The sequence below is a fragment of the Myiozetetes cayanensis genome, unplaced genomic scaffold, assembly GCF_022539395.1.
Source record: "Myiozetetes cayanensis isolate MyiCay16 unplaced genomic scaffold, myiCay2020 scf16, whole genome shotgun sequence".
Taxonomy (NCBI): Eukaryota; Metazoa; Chordata; class Aves; order Passeriformes; family Tyrannidae; genus Myiozetetes; species Myiozetetes cayanensis.
In genome coordinates this window covers 18,277,921-18,304,405 of record NW_026087270.1, presented here as the reverse complement: position 1 = coordinate 18,304,405, position 26,485 = coordinate 18,277,921, and the positions used below count along the sequence as shown (strand labels likewise).

The following is a 26,485-nucleotide window of genomic DNA, read 5'->3' as shown; positions in this document are numbered from 1 at the left end:
TCCGTCGCCTCCCCGCCCCTCTCCGGCAGAAATGGGCCGCTACCTCCCGCTCGGTCTGCCCGAGGGGGACGCCGCGGGGCCCGAGCTGCCCCCCGCGCCTCCGGGGCCTCGGCGGCCCGCCCGGCAGCCGCGGCTGAGGCGGGAGGTGTTCGCAGGGCCCGAGCTGCCGCGCGCCCCCCGGGGCTGGCGCCGGCCCCTCCGCTACCGCCGCGTGAGGAGAGCGGCGATCGCTTCCCGCGGGGCGGGGGACCAGCCCCCTTCCCTCCCCCAGGGGCAGGATCCCTCAGGAGAAGAGCCTTAGCGCTGACGGTACGAACACCGAGCCTCTTCCCGGCACGAGCTGGCGGCGCTGGGCGGTCCTGCCCGCAGCCCTCGGTCCCTCAGGGGACACCGAGCTCCTGGGAGAGCCCGGGGGACGGCGCTGCACAAAGCTAAACCCGCACGAGTTACACCTGAGGGACCCTCAGGCTCGAGGCTGAGGGGCCCCAGAGGGTCGAAACGGTGAAATGTGGTGGTATTTCGGGTTACCACTGCATAGGTGGTAAGCGCCAGTCACAGTGGATGTGGAAATTAAAAGGGAACCCTTGAAACACTTCCATTAGTGTGTTTCAGCCCCCAGGAGAGGCACAGTTACGCCCGAAATTTTGCTCCGTTAAAATACGATCCACCAGAATCATGATTTAAAATGGCCCGTGGTGTCTGAATATAATAGTAAGCAATTTGCCGTTCAGCAAATTTATCTTAGTAGTGTAATTGAGGCTTTCTTGTCTTCCTCTAGCAGGTTAATAGTTTTTCCAAGTCTAAGCCAGTGAACCTCAGGCAACAGCCCCCTCTTAATGTTTTTTATTGCCCTTTTTGCTGTTACCTTCGAGGCAAAGGGCTCAGGAGACATCAGTCTTTGTCTTGCTCTAAACAATCTAATTACCCCTCCACTGGTCCAAGATTATTATCTACAGTTTCAGATGAGTCAGAGGTGGCGTTTTTCAAGAGGGTAAAAACCTTAGGGGCAAATAAAAATTATAAGGCTATAAAAGAGAAGAGAAAGGCAAACTATGGACTGTAATATCTATAAGTGTGCCAGTAAATGCCATAGTGGAGTCCAATTCTTTTGCCACAAGGCTTACATTTCTAATTTCCATCCTACTTCGTCTCTCAAAGCTTGTGTATTTTATCAAGGAGTTATTTTCCTTCATTGTCACAGAGACAATCAGGCTACCAGGCGACTGCCGCACTCCTCTACACCTCCAAATATTCCTTACACTGTGTTTAGACAACACAGTGTTGTTTGTTTGTTTGTTTGCTAGAAGTTGGCTTTTTAAGTGCACATATGGAAGAGAATTACATTAGACTTAGTTTCTAAACTAGACAGCACCATAGCAAAACAGTCATTTGCAGATCATAATCTGAAGAGCCTGATCATCTCAGCTCTTTAATTATCTTTGTCTCAACTCTTTGTTTGGCTTTTGTCAAGCACAAACTACGCTGAATCTATTACCTCCTAAGACTACTGGCAGTGCTGCAAAGCAGCAAACAAAACCAGTCTGCTGCCTTCTGGGAGCTTAACAGTCCTGATAGGCGACTTCTTTGCTTTTAAGCCAGTTACACTGCACTGACAGAAGATAAAAAAACCGTCAAAGACAACCCGAGAGCAGAACTCAAATTCCTACCATATGAAACTGGTTGCTGTTATAAAGGTAATACGAACCAGAAAGCAGTCATGGGTGTTAAGTCATGGCTGCAAATATTGCCAGTGCTCTGTGTTCTGTAGTACTAACACAGCATCTTTCAGGGGTGGGTATTTGCACCAGTCGTCTCACACATTAATGGATGAGGATTGAGTGTGAGTGTAAAAGAGCTGGTTTCAGCTGTTGCTAGACTGCCTTTTAAGTTCTCTCATAATTGAATCTACTGAAGACAACATTCACTCCTCAAAAAATGCACTCCTAAAATGTGAGCTAATTCTAAAATTGCCTTTACTAACTGAAGAATTGAAGAGGCATAGGAAACAAATTGTTAGGCATGTGGAACTATAGAGGATGACACTGTGTTTTAGAACCTCGAAAAATATTTCTTGGGGAAAATGCCCGTTTGGTGATTTCAAAATAGAAGTTCACCTTCTGAATTCTGAAATGTCAGAACACTGTAGAGGTTGGTATGAGAGGTAGGACAGCATCACAAGGGTAGATGATGCTTCTAAAATGTTTGCAAGTGACCAGAAGCAAACTTTAGAATAATCATCCAAATAGATACTTTTGTCCATTTTGGCAAGGTTCATACTTTATAAATGACTTTTTCAATTTCACTAAGGAAGGCAAATATAAGTGTGGACTCATTACTTTATTTCTTCTGTTCTTGTTACAGATTCCATAAACTGTATGGTTCATCCCTGGTGCTCCGTAAATGGCCACTGGTAAGTTGTGTTTATACAGAAGTGCTATTCTCTAAGCACTAGGAGAGAAAGAAAACTAAAAAAGACTTTGTTTCCACTCGGATTTTATCTGGTACTAATTTAATCAAGTTAAGATCTTATCTCCTTTAGCTAGTCAGAACAAAGTAAAACAGAGTTTTGTTAAGTCTGTGAGTTTTGCCCTATCTTCTTGTAGTCTAATATTGCCACTTAGATACATCTGAGAAAATGTAATTCAACTCAAAAAGCTTGAAGAATAAGCAGATGAAATACTCCTAAACAAACCAAATTGAACTTGCATCAGATTACAGGGAGCCAAGTCCACATGATATTCATTACATGGTTTTAGAACATGACAAACCCAAGGTAAAAAATGCCATTAAATAGAAGTGAATCTGAAACCTTACACTTCAGCTTTGTGAACACTTGTGAACACAAGTTCATTCTGGTGTTCAGAGTGAGTTTAAGCCTATCCATAACTGCATAAGTCTCCCAGGAATGTGTTGCTCATGCACTTAATTCATGGAAGAATGAGCATGCAGTGAGCTCCTTCAGGCCAGCACTGAAGGTGTGTTGTGTGTGTGTAAGTTGTACTCATTGCAGCAGGGACCTTATGCTATTGACTGTAATGGAGGTGTTGCTGCCAGCCGTGTGTTTGACAGTTCATATTGGTTCTTTTTTGAAATTTTACCATACCCAGGGAGTCCTGGCACCACTTTCATGCTTCTTTTGAACTGTGCATTCTGTGGACACGAGTTATTCGTAGGGATCATAAAATTTGTTGGGACAATAACTCTGTGGCTTTAGCCAGATCCCAGGAAATTACAACTTTTAGGAGTACTTAAAGGCAGAGATTATTTTTTGTAGTTTTCAGCCTTCATGATCTCAAAGAACAGTGTCAGCCACATATTCTGTAGTCTTTCAGGAGAGCAACAGAAACAGTTAAAAAAAATGCAAGTGTCCCCATTTCTTTTCTTTGGTTAAAGCTGAGTGACTGTTTACAAAAACAAATTCACTGGTCCTTTTCCTCTTCTTTTTACCATCCTCTTTCCATCATACAAATTTCTGCTCTAGGTGGTTTAGGCAGAGTAAGTGTTATTTACAAATGAGAGTGACTACAAGCATCAAAGTGCTAGGCAATTAAAGGAAAAGGTCTAAATTTAGGCTTCTAAATTTATCTTCCCCTGATCCTAGCTGTATGTCTCCTCCTATTCCAATGGCTCTCAGCATCTGACTGGCTCTGGCACTTGCCTGGCCCCCTCTGTGAGACAATTCTGCTCACTAAGCTGGCAGAAAACAATACTTTTGTGAAGGTTAGTTTTTTACTGTCATAATCACAAAAGTATAAATGTGGAATAAGCTAGGAGCAGAGAGAAAAGGAAGAGGAGGAGGTAGTGGAAAATATCCCTTTGAGGAACAGAAACTGTGAGATGTCTCTGTCTTGTCCAACTGCACATATTTAAATACTCTGAAGATTAATATTAGTCCTTCTTTTATGGAAAACTTAGCTTCTCTATACTGATTTTTAAAAACAGACTCTAAAATAAATTTTAAATTTTATTTTTTCTGTCTGGTTTTGTTGCCTTTCAGGTACCCTCTCCTTTTTGCTGACTCATCCAGTCTCACTAAAATTTGTTTGCTTATATATATCTTTGCTGCACTTGATTATAAGCTGGTTTTGTTCAGTGCTGTCCATGCTGCAGAGCGAAAGTGGGAATAGATATCTTCTAATGTATGAACAAATTTTCAAATGTTATCCATAAAACTTCGCTAGGAGAGCAAAGAAACAACAGCAAAAAAAATCCACATCGTCAGATAAACATCAAAGGTCTATAGTATTTTTTCAGAACTCTTTTGATTAATACCACAAACTTTCTATTTTTATTTTACATTTCTTTTGCTCAAGTATAAGTGGAATGTTCAATACATCAAGTTTTTCCTGGTCAGTTTTGGAGGTTTATTTGGAAAAAACAATCCCTTGTAGATATACTTATTTTTAAACAGATGGTTTGACTTGATGTTTTAGACAACTAAATCATTCGACTTGGGGCATTACCCTTACAATTTCTCTTATCTGTGTTGTCATACAATTTGTCTTATCTGTGTTGAATTAACTTCATGAGGATCTGGCTATTTATTAATGAGAGTGACTGAATCACAGCTTGATTTTCTTGGGAAATAACTTAGGAGTTAGAATCATTGTTTCACCAAGACTTATAACACTGCAGGGGTTTTCAAAGATAATGCTCTTTGTCCATGTCTATTTTGAAGGCTATTAAAAGTGATTATGTATAAAAACAAATTAAGGAGGATTTCTGGCTGTAAAAATAGCTTCTTAAGAATAAATATCTTTTTCTTGTTTCAGGTCCCAAATTAGTATGTGGGTAATATGACTGAAGAATATGAAGTCCTTAGTTAAAATGTTTGTAACCCAGTTTGACATTATTTAAATAAATTTCTTCTGGATGAGACAGTTTGAAGACATCTGTTGGGTTTGGCATTTATTTTATGTTATGTAAGTCTGACCTTCTAATATAACTGCTCAGACTTTGTTCAAAACAGCAAATTTCTTTCTGTTATAGATTCCCCTGTGTTATTGTGAGTCCTTTTTTTGATATACTTGTGGTACCTGTCTCTGTCTCTGATCAAAAGCAGGAGTATGGAAGCTTAGAAGATTCTGGTAATACTGAGCAGCAGTTACATTGATACCCTGTTTGAGAGCAGCTGGTTATCAGAGGCTGAAGCCAATATCATCATTTCGTTTGTCTTATCGTGCTGAGTCCAAGCTTTGCCATTTAAATTCAGCCAGATGTTCCTTAGCAGAGCTACTTTGAATCCAGTATGTTGCAGTACAACCCCATCAGTGCTGATCCCACTCTGGCATCTTTTCTTTTAGTGCACCCCTGTTACCTTTCTCTTAATTACTGAATTACCCTGAAATGTTTGTACAGTGCAAATAAACTTGTACCTTTAATAAAAGGGTTCCCTCCCATTTTATTTAGAGAACTTACTTTACAGTACTCAATACTTTACAGTAATGGGAACAATGGTTGGGTGAACACATAGTAAGGACAGCCTTTATTCCCTAAATTTTCAGACTTCTGCAGGATTCTGTATTTGTATTCGATCCAAATTTAGGTTGTCTTTAAAAGTAAAGTTTTCCAAAACACGATCCGAAAGACCTTTCTGTGCATAGATTCCACACAGGGTGTGCAAATCAAATATGACCTAATGTGTTTTGCCTATAAGGGGAACAGGCTCATGTGTATGTGAGGAAAGAGGGACAAAGGAGTTCTCTTTCTGCAGTTTGTGTAGCACAGGCATACCTGGTAAAATAAACAAACCCATGTTGTTTCACAAATACAAGATCAGAGCACCCTGGACATTTTTGCTGAGTTCTTGCCCGAGGTTGCATGTTCCATGAGTAAGATTTTCAGAATGTCTCAATATTTAAAAGTGCCCCCTAAAAACTGAGCTGTAAAATATCTTAACACTAAGAGAGTCTTTAAGATTAGGGAAAGTGTTTTCTCAAAACATTGCCAGTCCGTTTGCCTTTGCAGTAAGTAGGATCTCTATTAATGGGTTTGGCCTTTTTTCTGCCAGAACAGTTGTTCCAGTGTCTAATCCATTCTTTGCTAATATTAGAAGGTATTCAGGCCTAAAATTAAAATGATAGTTGCCTTTGCTAACTTTTCAGAAATGATTTCTCAGCAGTCTATCTGAGAGTGTTTTGCACTTCCCTCCTTTGTTCCACACTTGGCTCTTGATTAGTTGGCGTGTACAGTGTCCCACAGAGCAAGTTGTAGTGGACTAATTAAGAACTACCAAGAGTTTCCCAAGTTATGCAAGATCCCCACAACTATGAAAAGCCTTTCAGCTTCCCAGTCACATACTGTGAAGTGCCATAAATCAAACTTTTGAAAACACTCAAAGCTGTGCTGCAGATACAGGTATACAGTTCCAGAAGAAATATTTGCTTTTGTTAAAGTTTACTGCTGTTTTATTCAGTACTAGTTTTTCTTAGTTTACATCTCACAAGCTACAATATTGGCATTCGTAATACCAATAGCATAGATTTAATGAGACATGGTCACTTATGCAGCGTTGGTGACATTGTTGTGTTCACTGTTCCAAGAATCTGGAAGAGAATGCAAAGTGAGAGCAAGCGCTTGGGCTTCTGTGTCAGAGCTCGGGCAGATGGCAGAGGAGACTGCACCTCCTGCTTACGTGTGTCAGATTACTGCTCCTGCAGGTCAGGCAGTTATTTTTACCTCAGTGTCAGTATGGGAAAATGTGGAAGACCTCAACTTATGTTGAAACTGTAGGAGATGACCAGGTTAATTGTTAAGATGGGTCATCAGTGTCATCTCATGCAACAGACTTTATGGTTGGAGTCCTGCAAGTGTCCTCACCCCACACTGCAGTCAGTTGATCACGTAGGTTGCTCGGTGTCACACTACATGAACAACTCCCTATTTGCCCTTATTGCAAAGGACAAATTTAATTACTGAAGTGTTGTATCACTGGGAAATTGTTATTCTGCATTATTCTATGCTAGAGTAACATACATTGTAGTTAATTGTGAGGTTGTGTTATTAAAACAAAATCTAAATATTTCTGTTAGGTGGCTGTGCTGAAACAATCAGGAGACACAGGAGACAGCTACACTGCGTGCTGTTGGAGTTAAATCCAGTGTATACCATACTGTGAAATTACAGCTGTGAAATCCTGATAATTATCTTTTATTTTGTTCTTTAAAACGGCTTCCTTTGTGCCAGAAAAAACATCTGTGACTAAATAGTCACCTGTAAAAACAAAGAAGAAAAATCCTCTCATGCCCAAGCATATCTTAAAGTACCAAATCATTACTGCACCTTTCCCTCTGCAGCTGTCACTATGCACAATTAACTGGCATAGTTAATTGGCACTGTTACAAGCAGGACAGGGGCCTGGTGCACCTTCTCTTGCTACTGAAGTTGAACATAAGGAGCACTGAAGCCCAACAGCTTTCCCAGATGGGGGTTAATTTGGGTGAAGAAGCTGAGAGTCACCATCGGATTTAAAACAAAATAAATAGTCTCAGACTAGCTAAGACTTGGCACTGTTAGGTTTACAGTTGGACTCAAGGATCTTTAAGGTCTTTTCCAGTCTAAATGCTTCTCTGACTCTAAGAATGAATTAAATTGCTATATTGGTATGCTGGTAAATGGAATAGAAGAAAACATTCCTACTGAACACATTAAAATAAAATAAAATTCAACAGCTGAGTTCAAACCCCAATACATATCATACAGAAAATGAGATTTAATTTTAGTTTTGAAAGATAGTATAAACCAGCATACAAATCTCTCTTCTCCTGTACATATCATGAATTCTATACCTAAGTGAGAGATTTCTGTAAACAAATAAATCTGCAGATTTGAATACCAGCATATGATTGATTTCAGTGGAGAGAAAAGGTTTTACCCAGACATACCAGACTACATTTTAACCAGCTCTGCAGGAGTCAGAGCAGAAGGGAGGGGACAGCAGTAATAGCTGGTTTTGCAGAAAGCCTCCCCGAGTTGAAATATTTCTTTGGCTGTAAATCTTTTAGTCTCATACAGGGTTTAGTAAAACCTGTCTGAGGCATGCAGTCTATCAGAAAAACAATCAAATTTCTATGTGAGGTCGTGCCAGTTCAGCACAAGTAAGGACCTATTTTTTGTCCTATTATTTTGTTTGCATTTTAACACTGTATGTCTTAAGAGTGGGTTGTTTTTTTTTTTTTTAATATTCCTGCAGTTTCATGGAAAAAGAAGAAGGCAAATACATTAATGTGAAGAAAATCCCATTTTAAAAATTGACAAAGGGGACAAGAGAAAGTTCAGGGTAATAAATAATCTTAAAATAGTTAAATTTTCTACATGAAAAAGATTATGTATTTCAGTGGCTCTGTCAGCAAACATTTAATGGATTGACAGAGATCTTGCTTAATAAAGACTGCCTTTTAATAAAAATGGAAAAGATTTTTGTTGTATTTGAGGGAAGATGACCAGCCATGATCTGCAGAGAAGCAAAAATGTAGGAAAGCCTTCTTTTCCTTTCAGAACTCACAGAAACACTGTAAAGGGTGGCAGTAATCTCCAAGGCTCTTTAATTCAAATTATCTCCAATCCATCGTCCTGGTAGCTGCCTTGCTAACAGGCACGTGACTTCACAGGTAGGTGTTAGTGAAATAAATAGTTACACCAGTTATTAATATTCATGTTACATAACTCCCAGCAAAAATACATTAACTTCTCCCTTAAATCACATTAAACATTTGTAGTTTGCATAAATAAGCTGAACAGCCTGAGGTATCAAAGCTGAGCAAATCACTGTTGTTTATATTAATTTTGTCAACTAAAGATCAGGTAAAAAAAGAAGTTCCATGAATACTGATGATTTCTCTGGCTGTGGGGAAGGAGCCTGACTTTATAATGGCATTTAAATCTTTTTTAAGCCCCTGTTTGAAAGCTACTCCAGAATCACAAAGCCATAAAACAGACCAGGTGCTCTCTTTCCTCACTGCATGTTCACTGCCTCTGCTCCACTCTTTGCTGTGCCCTTCGTCTGCTGTTTGCTAGACCAAACACACACAAGTTTATCAACTTGTCCTTACACGTCAGGTTTCCTCACTGCTTATCAACCTTTCTCTCCCTCCTGGGTTCTCCTCAGTCCATGCTTAGAGCTGAATACTGTCAAAAGTCTTATACATTCAGGGTTCTTTTCATTTTCCAGGTGTATTCCTTAGTCAATTCTCTCATTTTTTACTTTTTTTCCCCCAGTAACATTCTAACGAGTTGAAAAAAAGCTTTGAGCTCTTTTTCACCCAATAGGACAAACAGATATAATGTTGGTAGTCATTCTGTTAACTAATATGACACTTTTTTCTTGAAATCTAAGGAAAGGACCAACTGCACAGAACTTTCTGAACTACAGCCAGGTTAATTCTGAGAGGGTGAAATTCAGCTGTGCTTTCTGCTTGTGTGAATGTTGCTTTTGCTATGTGGAAGGTTCAAGTACAACAGCTGGAAATAGGTATTGAGGTACTTTGGAATGTTGTCACATTTCAAGGGGTGAATAAATTTTTTGTCTAAATCACTGCCATTTAATTCATCCTGGTTGAAGGAGTTCTGTAACTCTTACTTGGGATGCATTCTTAGCAAAGAGAAATAAAGGCAGGAAATAAGAAAATACTGATCACAAATTTCTGCCACATCAGTACAAGAGCTGGAAATAATATGTATGAGCTTCTTGTCTACGATTTTTGTCATGCTGGGGTTAAGTAAAATGCTTACAATTAATATGTTCTTGCAGCTATGCTGACTTTAGTGTGGCACAAATAACTCATTAAATATGTTCTTTTCAGACCTTGTCAGGTAGTTTAATTTATGGTGGACTTACCTTCAAAACCCAGGAGTTTTGTTTAACTCAGCTGACATACCAGCTGTCAAGTCAACCATGTGCTCAGTTAAGGGAACGTAGGACCAGGCAAGCAAGGAAGGGATTACTTGTCTTGAGAAGGAAAAAAAAACCAAACTATGCTAAGGCCTTTTGAGCACCCATAAAGTATTTTGCAAAGAAGGGGGCAGGAAAAGAATGAAAGGGAATATAATGTAAGACAAAATTTCTTGAAGCATAAAATAGCCCAGCAGCTGAGAGACAGCACATGTTATTGGAGGAGACCATAGTCACTAGCTGTGTAGCACTGTAATCAGTGAACAGCAGGACAGAAACGTGATTCTCTGTCCTGCCTCGGTGATGTTTGGGTCCTTCGCTCTCAGCGTCTTTACATTTGCACTTTGCCTTCCTCACAAATCTTCGCACCAACAGCTCAAGTGACTAAACCTGTGCAAGCTTGACAAATGTTTACAAGGTTATGTAGAATTCAGACTTGAAACAATGAAATAAGAACCCTTGAGGGTTAGTATGTTTTAGTATGTTTTCATTGTGCTTTAGGTTTTGTACATTTGAGACTACTTATGTGGTGTCAAATTCTGTGTACGTTAGCAGTCCCTTAATGCAGTTTTTGAAATTCTGTAGATTAGTATTTTATGAATATGCACTTGTTATCTTCCTCTGATGTTCTCTGAAACTGTTTAGCTGGCACTGGTAACAACATTTGAGCGGTATTTATAGCTTTGTTTGTCTTGCTCTCTCCTGGAAAGACTAATCTCTTAAACATTTCATTCCAGTACCTCAGATTAATTTTCCACAAATCAACTTCAAGCAAATTCTAGTGCAGACATTCTTACATTGCAGGAAGTATCCCAGCTCAGATAAAAGTGTTGTATAGATAGGACAAAGGGCAAGGGACAGTCATCTTTTTGCAAATCAGCAAGATAGCAGCAACCATCATCAAGAAGAAAAATACATTACAATAAGGCAGAAAAATAACCATCTACCTACTCCACTTACTGTTCCTTTAATAAGTTTAAATAGCTTCTTGAAATCTGAATATGACTTGTAATTTTTAACATCTATTTATTTTAATTTTGTTTTTTCTAAGTAACTGCAACAGAGAGCTTTACTAATCAGTCCTGAAGTGACTTTGTTTTATTATCCTCTTTGCTGTCTAGAGTTACCCATGTTTTATATTTCCTTCCTGCAACTCCAGTTGTTCACATTCAAGCCTTGTTCCTTCCCACAGATACTAAAGAACAGTTTGATTCTTCTACCTTTACTGTGTATTCAACATTATTTTGTAGTACCAAGGTAACTGCAGCACCCAGAGGCAAGGATGACAGAAACCTGAGCTAGGGATCCAGCTCGGGCCCAAGCAGAGGAACATAAGCTTTAGGCAGTGGGGTATTCACTGCAGTGATCAGCATAGGACACTGTTACACACTCAGTGATCAGCATAGGACACTGTTCCACACTCAGTGATCAGCACAGGACACTGTTAAACACTGCAGTGATCAGCACAGGACACTGTTCCACACTCAGTGATCAGCATAGGACACTGTTAAACACTCAGTGATCAGCACAGGACACTGTTACACACTCAGTGATCAGCACAGGACAATGTTAAACACTGCAGGCCTTACAAGAGTTTATATTCTGGGGAGACATTCTTTGATGCCAGCTCTGCATTCAGCAGTTGACACTGGGCTCAGGTCTGCCATCAGATTATATTCTGAAGTAGGCAGGTGTTTCTAGAAAAGAGCTAAAACTATTTCTGTGTCAAAAACATGATGACAAAAAATCAGCATAGCCTGCCAGCCAGCACATCTTTCACAGAAGTATAAAGTGTCCAACAGAAGCTGATGATTAAGTTTCAACAGTATTGCCAGTTTCTCTTTTAAAAATTGGGAACTATTTCCCACAGGTGAATGTTTATTTGTTTTACTCAGATTATTTTATGCCTTCTAAAGAGGCAAAACACCATGCCAGCAGTTCTTTTCCTCACATCCCTTTTTTAGCAGAGACTGTTGAAAACTCACATTTAAAGTGTAGACTGAGAAATGAACTGTGAAACAGATATTTATCTCCTTTAATAAGCAAAACTATTGTCAACACATCCTGATAGACATTGCTTTTAATTGTAACAATATTTTATCTCAAGGCAGTCTCAAAGTTTAATTAAGTTATGCAAAAGACAATTATGTTTATGCTTTCATCAGTATTGTAGCGGGAAATTTGATGTAACAAATTTCTTATCTCTTTAAGTATGCTTACACAACATATTACTGTATTTAAAATTGCAATCTGCCAAACTGCTGAATTCAGTGAGAACTTTGAGACTGCAGAGAGCCAAAAGCAACACAGAGAAACAGAGTAACATGGTTTTGTGTTTGAAATACCTGTAGATTGTATAAATTCTCATGCTAATCTGGTGCCACGAAGCTTGAAGAAATCCCACTGGGCCTTCAAAAAACTAGCATCTTATACTGTAATTTTCGTTATAATTAGAGTAATCTTATTATTCTCCTTTACAGTTGTGCTGGTTTTGGATGGGGTAGAGTTAACTTTCTTCATAGTGGCCACTATGGGGCTGTGTTCTGCATTTGTGCTGAAAACAGTGTTGATAATTCCAAGCTGTTTTTGTTATTGCTGAGCAGAGCTTACACAGTCACGGCACCCAATACAAGGCTCGAAGGGTTCAAGGCAGCAGCAGATTTGATTGGAATGTGCTAGATCAAATTTATAGCTGCTGTTGCTGTTTAGCTGCTGACAGATTTGTGTGCTTGCCGTGGGGCTTGCTGCCTTCTGTACATTAGTGCTTGTTAGTGGCTGGCTTTTTGCTTTCACTGCTTGCTGTACCACTTATCTTACTCTCCTGTGCCTGGGAACATTTTGATAACAGCAGTGTTTCTGTGTACTGGACAAACCGGAACTCCAGTGTGAACTCAGTCAAACGGTCTGTGACCCGTGGATGAGCTCACGCAGCAGCAGGATGCTCCAAAGCATCTGTGTCCTTGGAGAAGTCCAGAAGAAGGCAAAAAAACCTGCAGCACTCAGTATTCCCAGGCAGTCTCCCACCTGAGTACAACGTCCAAGTCTTCCTCAAGGCCCTGTTGAAGAAATACTTGGTTCTCTGAAGCCTTTCAATCTTAAAATTATCACGGGCTGTAGGAAGGATTGACTTCAGTCAGTGGGTTATGAGGAACTGACGTGAATCGTTGCAGTTACAAAGTACTGGTGCTCGGAGGAATATAACAGACTGCAGGAAAATACGTCACAACAGCAGCCTGTTCACCTTAGCAGGGCAGTCTGGGCAGTGACTGACTTGTGCCAGAGGACTGCATTTGATCACTGACAGTACAGTCAGCACACCTTGTGCTGCCCTCTCTCCGAGGCAAAGACAAGTGTCCAGCAGTGCCCGAGCACGCCCGGTCACTGTGGGGTAGGAGGTGATTGTCTCATAATCCGTTCGGGACAGCGTTTGCTGCGAGCGAAGGACATCGAGCAGGTGGTTGAGACGTCCTTCTGTCATGCAGCTCAGTATGGTCTGTCTCTGGCAGGTGAGTATTTGGCAGAAGTTTCCTTTGCAGCAAGGACCTGGAAACAAAAAGTGAAAAGGAAGTGAAAGGGGAAAAGGAAACAAAACGAGTTAAACGAGTACTATTTTCTTCCAGAAGTTTTTAGCAAGTGGTAGCATCAACACCAGAAATATTAACTCAGTAGAGGGAGAAAGTAGGAAGAGTTAGTTTGTTTGTATTGTATGTTCAAAACTAGTCCAAAGTATTTTTATCTTTTACTTGAAATTCATGAAGATCAGATGACAGAAAATAAGTGTTTCTAAAGACCATTAAGTGCTCAGTTTTTTAGGGAGGAGATTTTCAGGTCTTGTGCTATTCACTGAGCATCTGTATTGAACTTCACACAAAGCAGCTTGGCTTGACACAGATGAGAAAAGTTCTCCTGTAAAAAGTGGAAGGACAAATAACAGCTCAGGGTAGCAGGAGTGTTTGAAACATGTACCATGAAACTGGGAAAATGAATACACATCAAAGCCAAACTAATAAGTAAAGTAACACTCTTGGCAAAATGGTCGAGAGCTTTGGGTCTCTCTCTCTTCACAAAATGATTAGAACACTTAGTACTGATATTAGGGTTTTTAGTGTACAGGAAACAATTAAGAACCAAAAGCCATGTTGCTTTGGAGAACATGCCTCTGTCATTCTGATTGTTGCTGAGGGTTGTGTGATGAACTTCTCCTGCACGATCTAGTCTGTTGATTTATTCAGAAATTGTGTCATCACTCACGTGAATTGCCATGGAGAAGGATGGCCAGCTAGGTTGAGAATTGTCACAAGGCAGTTTGCAAAAAGTTAGCAAAAACAGCTCCCAAAGAACAGCTTCACCCACAGGCAGTCAGGCTTCACAAACCAGAAGCTGACCCTTTCTGCCTCTGTTCTGTAGGAAGACCTGAGACCATGTAAGTAAGGGAATGGATGGCACCCTGTCACCTGTTTCTGGAGTCAGGAGCTACTCTTGTAGAGGTATACAAGAACACAGCTTAAGATGGCAAAAAAAATCATTCCAGACTTAAACAACTAATGTATTTCACATTCAATGTGTGCTGTATGTTTTGTATTTTTATTATGGTCTTTTCAGAACTGTTCTCAGCCTCACAGTGACCCTGGAAAAGAATGTTCTGGACAATGACCCTGGAGCCAATGTTCTCAATAGCCAGTGCCTGGACTTCTGGGAAGAGAGGAGTGGCTCTACAGAAATAGACTCATGAGACACTGGTATCGAGTTAGGAGCAGTTATTACACAAAATACCTACAAATGTGCACAAAATTTAGAAATACCTTAATATTTAGAAATATTTTAAACAATTTTATCACTTAGATCTGGCCAAGGCAAATATTGCCACCTCAAACTGAAGCGATGCCTTACCTGTCACTGCTTGTCTGAGGTGCACTGGTTGGGGTCTGTGCTTAAGAGCCAGTGGTGGGGCAACATCCTGACTGCTTTGTTTGTTTGCAGTTGAACCAGCTAAAGGAATCTTCCAAAAGAGGTTTGGTTTTCTACTCTCAGAGCCTGGATGATCTAGAAAAGGTTAAGATGAGCAAAATTAGATCCTTGAATTGAACAACAACAAAACCTTATACATGTGTCACACACTGCAGAAAACTGGAACTTAAGACTGACTTGAGACTGCTTACTTATCACTAGCTATTCTTCTGGCTCTTGTTAGTACATCATTGTTCCTAGCAAGATTTTGGTGTATATTGCTACACACATCTGACTTTTCCAAACTGTCTGTAGGAATTTGTTATTGAAGTCATGGAACGTTTTATTCTGTCAATGAGTCTGATGGCTGTTGATCAGAACTAGAGGGCTTGGAAATGCAGATGTTGCTACCAGTGAATTGATTTCCTTTGTCTCGATTTTTGAATCCAAAGGCATGAGAAGTACAGGAAATCACTTCTTGACACAAATGTAAACACTATGATAGGACAAATCCACATTGGAAAGATAAAGGAAGTTATTTACATAGGAATGGTGATTATCAGGAATAATTCACACGTTCCTGGCAACATAGTCTTTTTAAAACTTTTTAAATCTCCTTTTCTAGCAAATTACAGAAAAAGCAGTTATTCCTGGTGGCCCAAAGCAGTGGGATTCCCAGGAGGGACTTGTTCTGTCAAAAACAACACTCAATATTTGATGTGTGGGGGAAAGGCAGCTCTACATTTACAGGTCAGTATTTAGAAAAAACCCCAGCTTTTTGATCTATACATTTAATCAGAAAACATTGTGGAGTCTCTGGTTTCCTGCAGTGAACTCACACGTCAGATGATACCAGCAGAAGGCACAGCTTTACTCTGAGAAGGGACAATTTTACATGGAAAATAACATTTCTATATTGAACAACTAGTAATAGTTATGATTTCTTATAATTGCTGGGACTGAATATAGTTCAAGATAGACACCTTTGCTTGTTTTTGCATTCTGTGGGATAGTGTTTGACAGACCCATCTCAAGAATATTCTCTCTTCCTGCATTATTTCCACTGCTATCAAGCAGACCGGTTGATGAGCTTGGCACTACAAAAGGAATTTTCTTGCTGATTAAGCAGTTGTTTTTTGGAGGGCAGATAATCTGAAAGAGATCAAAATAGAGAAGAGTTTTACCTTCTTGGGAACTTTTGTTCCAAAACGTTTTCTAAACAGGAGAGGTTCAAAACAAATCTGAAGTGGAAGATGTTGTTTTTGCAAGAGCAGCGTCAGAGTGAGCTCTGAAGAAGGTAAACCAGTGGGGTTGGCTGCTTGCCTGGCTGGAGTTCCCCTGCTTAGGGACACTTTGCCCAGTGTTTGCATTAGGCATTGTCAGGGCTGTCAGGAGAAAGAAGCAGCTCATGAAGTACTCTTGAGACTCTGGTGCCGTGTACTCACCTCAGAGTTGCAGGTGCCTGTGTGCAGTGTGAATGGTTCTGAACCTTTGCAGGCATCAAGCGCTCTCTCCTGGAAGAAAAAAGCACAGGAACCCCAGTAAGTAGAGATGAGCTTTGTTCAAGAATTTATACTGACAATATATATTATACTCCGAGGTGTGCTCGTGTGTGGTAACAATGAATTGCACTGAGCAATCTTACATTTTAACACATGTCATTGGGCAGAGACTCTGACACAAAATTCTACCCTGTTACTGCTTCTGGTGTTTCAAATTTATTTTAAAACCCATTTTTGGCTCATGCAGAAAAAGGTGAAAATAAGCCTATATTGAGAGAGATTGGGCTAGCTATAACATGTTTTCCTTTAAGGATCCAAACAGCACAGCCATCCTGTGTTTAGTGTGCCAAACTGTCTGTAATAAGGATGTGTCAGTACTTGTAACTTTTTCCCCATTCGCACATCCACAGCAGATTTGTTAAACTATTTTTTAGTTTTTATACTTCAACAGTTGTGAATCAATCAATTTTTAAGAAACTTCAGTATCATTTTCACAGTAATTTTGGACTTATCAGTTTGGTTGTTTGAACAATAAATAGTGCTCTTTACTAATTTAGCAAATAAAAAATAAAACCTTGCTCAAGGACAATCAAAACATTAGATTACGGAATATTTGGTAATAAACTTCAACAGTAGTAAAAATGACTGACTATAACTATGCCAACTACTAAAACAGTGATCAAGTCTGTTCTACAATGGCAGAATGTGATTGCAGCATGTAGAAACAATCCATCCCACACTACACACAGGCACAGCAATGACAGCGAGAATACAGCGTGGGCTGTGTAATCCAGTGGAGTCACAGGACAGGCAGAGGGCTGGAGCTCCTGGCCCTGGTTTCCCCACCATGACTGAGTTAACTGGGTAGGACACAGCTCTATTTGTGGTAGCCACAGTTGTGCCAGATTTCCCATAGCATTGTAGACATATATGGAGTTAGCTGTGTCCCTCAGCTGCTGGCCATTCCCAATCATTCCTGTGGTATCAGAGAACCCTCTGAGACTGGAGGACAAGGAATGCCTTGTTCCTGAAAGCATGTCAATTTAGAAACAGTGAAGTGCACAGAACAGTGCTGATACTGGCACTGCTACAACAGGTACAAATGCTGTCCAGCTTTGGAACTAATTGGTTTGTAACCAGTACATACAACAAAATTGTCCTTGGTTTTAGCCCTAATCTGAAGTACTTGAGGCTAATATTTGTTCTTACTCACATGGGTTGACCAGGCTGACTACAGGTGGTGGCTGGAAAGAAGCTGTCATATTTTTAAAATAGCAGGTTATCAATTGGCTTATTTTCTAGAGAACCTCACAATATATTTTCTCCTATCAATGAACCTGGAGTGCCAAAGGGCACACTCCAGCTCTCTGGCATGTCCATTACAGCAATCAACACAAGGCCTTTCCTGGTTTTGGGTCACAAAGGTTGCAATTGAACAAATCAAGTAAAATCCTTGTAGGAGAACAGAACTTGATTTTGCACTAACCTTTGCATCCATCAGACCGTAGACTGCTGTGGAAATTACCTCCTTACTTATAGTAGTCAGAATTCCATTTAGAAGATCTACACATTCTGTGGGGGTAATAAAGCATTTTAAATATCACATTGTGTATGAAAGCTTCTATATATTTAGACATCAGCATGTTGCAACTAAGTTTACTATTATATTGAGAAGCTGTATGAACTAGAGAAAATCAGTTTAACACAACTTCCACCTCATACTTCTTGGTTTTCTCTTTGACCTGATTTTAAGGAACAGTTCCAGTCACATGAAAATCATATTTTCTTAAATGTTCACACAGATGTATGAACTTAATTGCAAAACGTTTACTCAGGACTCAATAAATCCATCACAATAAAGCTAAATGCAAATTGCGTCCTCAGCACTTCAACTTCAGAAGTCCTCAAATATCACAATGTTAACATTTCCTCATTATCTTTTTAAAAACAGATGCTAAATATAACAATTCCACTAAAGTAGACAATGATAGCACACTTCAAAGGGAACTAGTTATGCATTGGAATTGAGAAATGCTTAAGACTGTTTGATCTTTCTTAAGCTAGTGTAAATATATATAGATTTGTGTATATAAATTATAATATCCCTTCCTTTATTTTTACATTATGCTAAACACAGTTTTGGAGACAAGTAAGTCAATTTCTGGTAAGAAGTTTCAATCAGAAGAAATATCCAGGGTACTCTGATGATCTGAAGAGCGCTCCCACCTCAGCTGTGCTGCCATCCAGAGAGCTAGAGTAATGCTCCTAGAACGACTATCTCAGTACAGGTCCTACACAGACAGCAAATCCTGAGTGCTACCTGCAGGACGTGGTCTGGAATCTGGTTCTTGATGCCAGCACAGAGCAATAAGGTGCAACAGTCTATTCCTCTCAGGAAAATTGCTTGGTATAAACTTTTCTGAAAGGCCAGGCCGCAAACTGCTGCAGATTCCTGTCAAAACTTCCAGCAGGGTTCCTTGACCTGCAATGTAAAAGAAAATGTCACTGTAAAAAATATTAAAGACCTCAGAACTCTCTTTAAATTACATTCAGCATAAGTCACATTGTGTATTTTAAAACAAAGACTGCTTTTTCAAAAGCAAAAATGTATTAACACTCTTTTACCATAACCTTTAACCATAGCTATAACTCTGATTGATTGGAACAGGACATTTCAGGATAAAGACCCCTGTCCAAATACTGAGTCACAAATGGATATATGAACTCACACTGTAAACTACATGCACAGATACCTGTGATTATTCTAAGCAAAAAGCCTTCCTCTTGCATTATGAGAACAGAACTCCTACTGTACAGAAACCCTCTGCTTGGAGCAGCCTCAGGGTGGCAGCCACAAGCTGTACAGACATGAAGATATTGTTCTGAGCAGTATTGTTCAGAGGTCCTCAGTCTGCAAAATGCAGGAGTCCTTCAGTCAGTTTTGTCATGCAGAATGAAGCCTCTCTCTGATCTCCACTGCCACGAAACAAAGATCATTCCTAGCTGCTTACATTTTCATCCAAGAGGGTAAGATGTCCTGCTTCCTTAAGAGGAGTCAGCATGAACTGGCAGTTCTTGATTGGTATTTAAAACTCATGGCAGCTTTAAAAATGAGTCTTCTGCTCATTCAGTTAGCTACCTGACACTTAATAACTGACAAATGTGAAGTGATAATCCTTCTCACTAAAGGGAGGTGGAAAAGCCAGCTCAGGGACACAGAGCTTCAGCAAACACAGGGAGCTGCTACAAATGGGGGAAGAAAGATCAGCTTTGGAAACACTGAGGGTTTGTTGAGAAATCCTGATCTTTCCATCCTGTAATGTAGAGCTTTGTGCTGTAACAGGAAGAGAAGGCAAAGGGACATCTGAAAAGGCAGTGCTGTTTGTATCATAATTTCCCTAAAATAAGGGAATTTGTGGACAAGATTCGGACAATACAAAGTCTGACACGAACAACAGAGATAAATACCTCCAAAAGGTTTCTGTCTGCTTAGGCTCTCCCAACACATTATTCCAAAGCTGAAAAAAAAAAAAAACAAAACAACAGTGAAAGACCATTCATTAGTTTGCAATCTGTATCTGTGTTCTCATTTCCAAGAGCAAGTTTATTGTTTTAAGAAAAAAGAGTTTTTCAAGACAGTGTACCCAAGTCTTTCCTAATTTGATCAGATTTTTTCAGTTCTCAACTGAGTTCCTCTTATAATCAGTTAATTTTTTTTTTTGTTTTGTTTTTAAAACATAGGTTCAGTTAGAATTCCATTTCAGGTTACCACCTTGTCTCCATTTGCTCTTGTGAATTTTGGAATATTTTATTCTCTTTTCTCTATTTTTGTTTTGCTTTCAAGTAATTTCAGTAACAACTGAAAGAGCTGGACTTTTCATCAGGTACCAACAAGCATATCTTTAACCTACAAAAACTTGATTCTGATGTGTCTGTTTTCTTCAGCAAATTTTTATAGGGCACCAAATACTTTTTCCTTTTGTAACATCCTTGGAAGAATTCCAGTGATACCATAGATCTATATATATATAACCCACAACTCTAAGGGTATAAAATACAGTTGTTTGATAAAAACATTAATCTGCAAAATCAGAGGTAGAAGAGAGGGGGCTGCTGAAAAAGAAAACAGGCTATGGATGAGTCAGAAGCAAAGCAATCAAAAGGGGAAGAGGCAGTTCTGGGATAAACATATCTGCTTACTCATACCCTGCTGTAGTGATGAATTACAGTGTTTGAAAGAACCCCCTCTTCTGCCTTATTTTCACATAGAAACCTGGAAGTGCTTTTACTTATACTCTCTAGGAAATATTAATATAATGTGGACCTACATGTAACTTAAATGTACTTAGTATTTTATATATGACAGGTATTTTTGTTTTCTCTGTTGTACCCCTGTCGACATACACACCTATCTCATGCACCTGAGTCCCATCTGAGCATATCACTGTATATTATATAATAAATATATACGTGGTATACTATATATTTTATATAATATATATTATATATGAATGAAAGGTTGGAAAATTATTTATGCTACCAGACAGTAAGGCTCCATTCTTCCAGTGCAAAAATCTTGTGTTTGTGAACAACATCAGATTAGCCCCATCATTTATAGGTCTCCTCAAGTGTATGAATTATTTGATTCATCTTAGAGCCTGCCTCCATGATAATAAAGCAGGAGTTTAAATTTGTTGGTTTCCTAAAAGCAAAATGATGGATGTCCATCCAGCCCACGGCTGTGATTTGAGGTCCTCTCATTTACTGAGGCAACCACAATGCATGTGACACACCCAAAAGGGACATGTGGCCGTAGATGGTCTCCCTCGTTTGTATAAATCACTTTGTTAAAAAGTATGAATGCTTGAGTGGCTCAGTAAGTTATTTCAGTGAGATTCCACAGGACCTTCATGGGACACTATTGAGAGAAAGGTCCAATTTTTATCTGGGCCTCTCTAGGCATAAACAGTTCTTCCTGAAACTAAAGCCAAAACCAGTTCACACTTACAAACTGAGTGAAGCAGTTATGAGGTTTCTAAATATATCTGAAAGTTTTGGCAGCTATGTTCCACTTTTAAAACATTTAGGTCCATTATATAAATATTATGCGACTGACTTTGAGAACAGTTCTTAACCTTGGTATCTTATTCACCAAATATGGGGAATTTTAAATTTAATTCACTGCTGTAATTGTCCTCATGTGAAATACTATCTCACTGCATTATGTAGGTCTGGCATTTTTACTGTAATGCCTTTGAAGATAAGTATTTTGGCAACATTGTATAGTGTAGCCTGGACTAGGTATGACCTGCCCTTAGAAATTCCATTCACCTGTAAATATCCCCTTCCTGGGAAGGAGGGCCTCCTTCAAGTATTTCAGGAGGGAGGTATACTAAATCCTGGCAGTTCCTCTGCTTCTGCAGGTCTGACCTCAGTTGCTGTTTCCTCCAGTTGGGTAGACCATAATCTGATATCTACAGAGAAAAAATAATTTTAGTAACAGTACGTCAAGTCTCGGTACTAAATGTTGACTATTAAAATAAATACATGCAATTGGATTTCACATTGAGAGACTAAAAGTTGAAGCCCCTACCTTGGCTCTGTACTGGCCATCCAGAAGCACATTGGAAGGTTTCAGGCTGCAGTGGCAGCAAGCAGGTTCCAGGCTGTGAAGGTGATTCAGGCCTTCAGCCACATCTGCCAGGATCCTTAGGAGGATGGGAAATGGAAGCTCTGGGTACAGCTGGTGCTGAGTTACACAGAATACAAGGTTTGGTGGGAATTTGTGACTGTTCACATTTTCATGGGACAATAAACAGAACTACAAAACAGAAGCCCAATCCAGAAACTAAAGAACAGATTGTGACCATAATTTACATGTTGATTGATCTTTGTTGGCTGATCTTTTAATTCATTTTGCCACCTAGAAGATGACACATTTTATCTACCTCGTGGATGAGCGAGTGCAGGGATCCATTGTTCATCCATTCAGTCACTGTCCCCACAAGTCCGTGGCACTGGTAAATCCCAAGAGGAGGCAGGAGGCGTTCAGACTCGTAACATCTGACACTTGCTATATCCTGAAGTATGATATTCCACTCCCTGGAAAAGAGATCGAGTTCCAGGCAGGTTAGACTGAAGGGAGTTTCAGCTAGAGATGAGATACTGTAGGATGTGGAAATGAGAGAGAACCGTATGGCTGATCACAAGCCAATAAACAAATACTATGGAATCTTCCAAGCAATTCTAAGAAAATGAAGCGATCCCTTGTGTAGTGTATTTTTGCAATATAAAGTGAAAGACCTCTGGATGCTTTAATATGAACATAAGAGTACAGTTTGAAGTGGGATTCAAGTGTGAAGGCAGGAGAAAGCTTGTATTGTGTCCTTTTGCTGTGACATTCACATTTGCCAGGAAATGATGTTCTTCCATGCACATCTCACTGCACTGTAATCCTGCCCATTACCCCCTCCTGCCTGAACGTGCCTGTACCCTCATCTGTACATGCTGGTTTGGATTAAATGCAGTTGAGATCTCTTTAGGGACCTCCAGAAAGTTAATCCCATACCATGCTAGTATTACTGATCAGGGTTTGTATACATTATTAGAGTACATAATTCATTACTTCAGGAGTAAGCTCTACTTCTACGAAAAGCTGTAAAAAACCAGTGTTTCTCAGTAAAAGTGCCTGCAAGCTGGCTCTTGGCTGGTCAGGGTTTCTAGGGCTAGAGATGTGCTTAGGGGTCAGCTGATCCTGGAACGCTGCACTTCACTCCAGTGCCATCACTGCAGGGCTCTGCTCCCCCTGGGTGTTTCTTGGCAAATAAAACACCTACCTCTCTGTAGTGTCCTGGCTGCTCAGCAGCTTCACACAGATGTGAGTGTTCCAGGGAGTGTGAAAGGCTTTGAGTGCGAAGCCTGAGCCTGTTCTGGTCAGGGTAAAGCTTTCCAAATGTTCTGGGGCTACCACAGGTAGTGGATTGGCCATTTCTTGATGGCTGGGTTGAGGGGAAAAGCGGTAGAAAGGAAAAAAGTTTTAAGAACTACCTTTTGTCACTGCTACCAAAGCACAGGGAGGTTGCACCACCCCTTACTTCCCAAATAACTAATGCAAAAGCCTTCCTTTCACCACTCAGTGTCAGACCTCCTTTGTACAGACAGGAAAAATGCACTAATTGCCAAGGAGTGTCTGGACCTAACTTGCCATCTGAGGCTGCAAGGTGCTAATTAATGGCTCATCATTATTTCCATCTGATGACATTGAAATGTTAGGCCATTATTTATAATAAAAATTGTGATTTTAAAGCGATACTGAATTTCTGTGGACAACAAACTAGCATCTTACAGTTAGATGAAAAGGCAGTTAGATTGGAAAGGTAATTATTCAATAACACATGTCAGCATGTTCTGCATCATTCTTGCTTATCTTCTTTAATAAATTACATGTGAATGCAAAAGCAAGGTAAAAGGCAAATTTTCTGCTGTTGTAGACTGGCAGAATTCTGATGAATGTAGTTGTGTCTTTATAGCAGGCACTAATTTGGCCAGTACAGTCTCTGTCCAGGGCCAGCTGCATGTCTCACTTTGCATGGCAACACACATGGATTAGAGAGGACTTCTGCCAAGCATCACTGCCTTGCTATGTGAGTACCATTTTTAGTTACAGCTGTGAAGCTCCATTAGACTAGAGGTAACAAAAAGTCAGTGGTGAAGGAGGAAAACAAGCAATCTAAGAAATCACGTGGCATGAAACCATTGGTAAGGATCACTGCAAGATCAGGAATCAGTGGATCAGAACTCAAACTGTAGCTCAGTAGACCTGGGCTAGAACAGAAATGAGATGAGGGGAACTGAAGTAACTGTGAAGGACTTTTGAGAGTGAATTGTGCTCTACAAAAATAGTTCCTGCAATGCAGAAGGCCTGAAAGTCTTCTGATTTTGAGCAGATAACTTTTTCTCCACAACTGAAACAGAAACCAAAACCAGAAGATAAATTAGCCCATGATCTTGGCTGAACTTCTAGCTCATGACCAATTTGCTTTTGGTTAACCTCAGTCTCTCCCTGCAGGCACATCCACAACCAGAGGGGTACTAAGCTCAGTTTTGCATCTAACCATAATCAAAATGCAAATACAAATGCAGCAGCTGATTTAGCAGCTACTCTAAGGGCTTCCTTAAAGAATAAATCCAATATGGTGTGAGACTGGCAGAATTTAACAGTTTCATAAGATTTCAAAATGTTCCTTTGAATGAAGATAAATTTCCAAATGAGCCATTTATCCCTTAAAGTTGCGAAGACAGACTACACAGATATACCAATCTTAAATATAAAGGAGGTAATTAAAAGGCTGTCAGGAGCAAAATTATGTATAATTTTTATTATATACAGCAATAAATAATAATTTAAATGGTCATAAGGATGTACTCAACTCCAAACACAGTGCAAGGAAGATCAAGTAATGAATTTAGCACCTAAACCATTCTTGAAAGAAGTTATTTTTATTTAAAATTAAATCAAATATAGGTATAAGAGTTTTTTAAACTCTTGCTAACTGGGTACTTAAATAAAAATTAAAGCTAATCATTAAGTCCTATTTTGGATTTGCAAAACCTAATTTAACTAGGGGTTTTTAAAATCAAAATGAAAACCACTTCAGCCTTTATAGTTACAAACCATGTCATGACATGCTAAGCACCATTCTCCCTGTGCCTGAGTTTGTACATCTGTTTCTATACCTCAACATCAGGTGATTTGCTGAAAATCTCCAAAAGAGTTTAAGCCTTACATGAGAAATATTTTATTTATGCAGGATGCTACCCAAATTCCTAAAGCAGCTGGAAGGTCTAATCATTGAATATGGAACTGTCGTGGAATTACAGATATCGAAGTCTCTCTGTAATCCCCAGATTGCAAGGTACCAAAGACATTTTTTCAATAGTTCTGCTCTTTAGAATGCTTTTTCTCCTAGATCCTTTTAAAATCTCACTATCAAATCCCCAAACCAATATTCCCTGGTGACCTATGCAAGGAAGAGTTTATTATTATTTTTTAGTAAGACATTAAACTTCTCAGATAACTTTGCCATCCTGCCCCAGCTGTGTGGGCAGGGGCACGAGGAAGACTACTATAAAGCTATTAATTTCAGGTTTCTAATCATAAAGTAATTTTAAAAAAATAACTCATAGCAAAGATATTTCCTTAGTATGAGAGAATCTCTATGTTAGTATATACAGATGTCTCAGGAAAAGAAACTGGAAATAAAAATTAAAAACTTACCTCTGGAAAGAGAAACATAAAACGTGTGGAAGGATGGAGTGAAACTGTTGCAGATAGCAAGGGTGAGTCGGCTTTGAACTGAATTCAAACCCAGCTCGAGTTTTCCTGCCGGTGAGTCAGTTCTTTGTTGATGTGTCCTTCTATTGGTTGCCTCGGAACATCGGGTGTTTCCTGGTCGGGTACACAGACTGTAACTCTTTAGTGACTGCAGATGAGTGCAATTACAGAGAAAGAGCTTGGATAGCTGCTTTTCCCACAGCCAGGAACACCAGGAGGGGAAGCTAACAGAGAAAATCACCGTGCTGGATACAGCCCGGGCTGGAACAGGGCAGAGCTGCACACGCTGTGCAGCTGATGCTGATCTCTGCAATGGGTCAGGCTGACAGCACAAGTGAAAAACCCCTAAATTCTTCAAACCAAGCTGATCTCAAAACAGGAAATAAATGCTGGTTTCTGGTAAGAGCGTAGGCAGGCCCAGGGGTGAGGTTGGGTTACAAAGAACTGGCTGTCCAATGGTCCTGCTCGAGGATGTGGGGCTATGGTGAGAGGCAAGCTGGTCATCAGCCAAGTGTGCTCTCATCACGAGTGGGGAACGACATGCTGGGCTGCATCAGAAATGCAGTCAGGAAAGTGAGAGGAGTCACCACGCCTCAGTACTCAGAAATGGTGCAGTTGCAGCTGAAATACCAGAGTCAGCTTTAGGGCTCTCAGTCCAAAGAAAATGTGGACAAACTGGAGAGGATGCAGTAGACAGCTCCCAAGATGGGGCCCTGGAGCACACACCTTACAACCAGGGCCTGAGGGAGCCAGTCTTGCTTAGGCAGGTGCAGGAGGCTGAGGGGATATCTACGAGAATCCTACAGCTACTTA

The 26,485-nt window shown here is 39.9% G+C and overlaps 1 protein-coding gene and 1 long non-coding RNA gene across 2 annotated transcripts; one reads left to right on the top strand and one right to left on the bottom strand.

Moving 5' to 3' along the window:
* The first annotated feature begins 266 nt into the window (after window positions 1-266).
* On the top strand, window positions 267-5,355 carry LOC126637909 (uncharacterized). Its single transcript, XR_007628462.1, has 3 exons — window positions 267-309; window positions 2,362-2,410; window positions 4,773-5,355. It is a non-coding gene; the product is annotated as an uncharacterized LOC126637909 (long non-coding RNA).
* Window positions 5,356-7,549: 2,194 nt separating this feature from the next.
* On the bottom strand, window positions 7,550-25,835 carry LOC126637820 (receptor-interacting serine/threonine-protein kinase 2-like). The gene is made up of 12 exons (XM_050311302.1): window positions 25,616-25,835; window positions 23,175-23,336; window positions 22,287-22,440; window positions 21,932-22,087; window positions 21,670-21,812; window positions 19,807-19,856; window positions 18,659-18,820; window positions 17,825-17,910; window positions 16,282-16,350; window positions 15,820-15,988; window positions 14,780-14,932; window positions 7,550-13,432 (listed from the first exon to the last, which is right to left on the bottom strand). The coding sequence occupies exons 2-12, from the start codon at window positions 23,324-23,326 to the stop codon at window positions 13,110-13,112; spliced, it is 1,617 nt and encodes a 538-aa protein (XP_050167259.1). The 5' UTR covers window positions 23,327-23,336; window positions 25,616-25,835; the 3' UTR covers window positions 7,550-13,109.
* Between the last annotated feature and the right edge of the window lie 650 nt (window positions 25,836-26,485).

Coding starts and splice junctions, on each gene's coding strand:
- LOC126637820 (XM_050311302.1), bottom strand. CDS start 23,326: ATGGCCAATCCACTACCTGTGGTAGCCCCAGAACATTTGGAAAGCTTT. Junction 22,088..22,286: donor TGCACTCGCTCATCCACGAG/GTAGATAAAATG, acceptor TGTGTAACTCAG/CACCAGCTGTACCCAGAGCT. Junction 18,821..19,806: donor CAGACAGAAACCTTTTGGAG/GTATTTATCTCT, acceptor TTTACATTGCAG/GTCAAGGAACCCTGCTGGAA.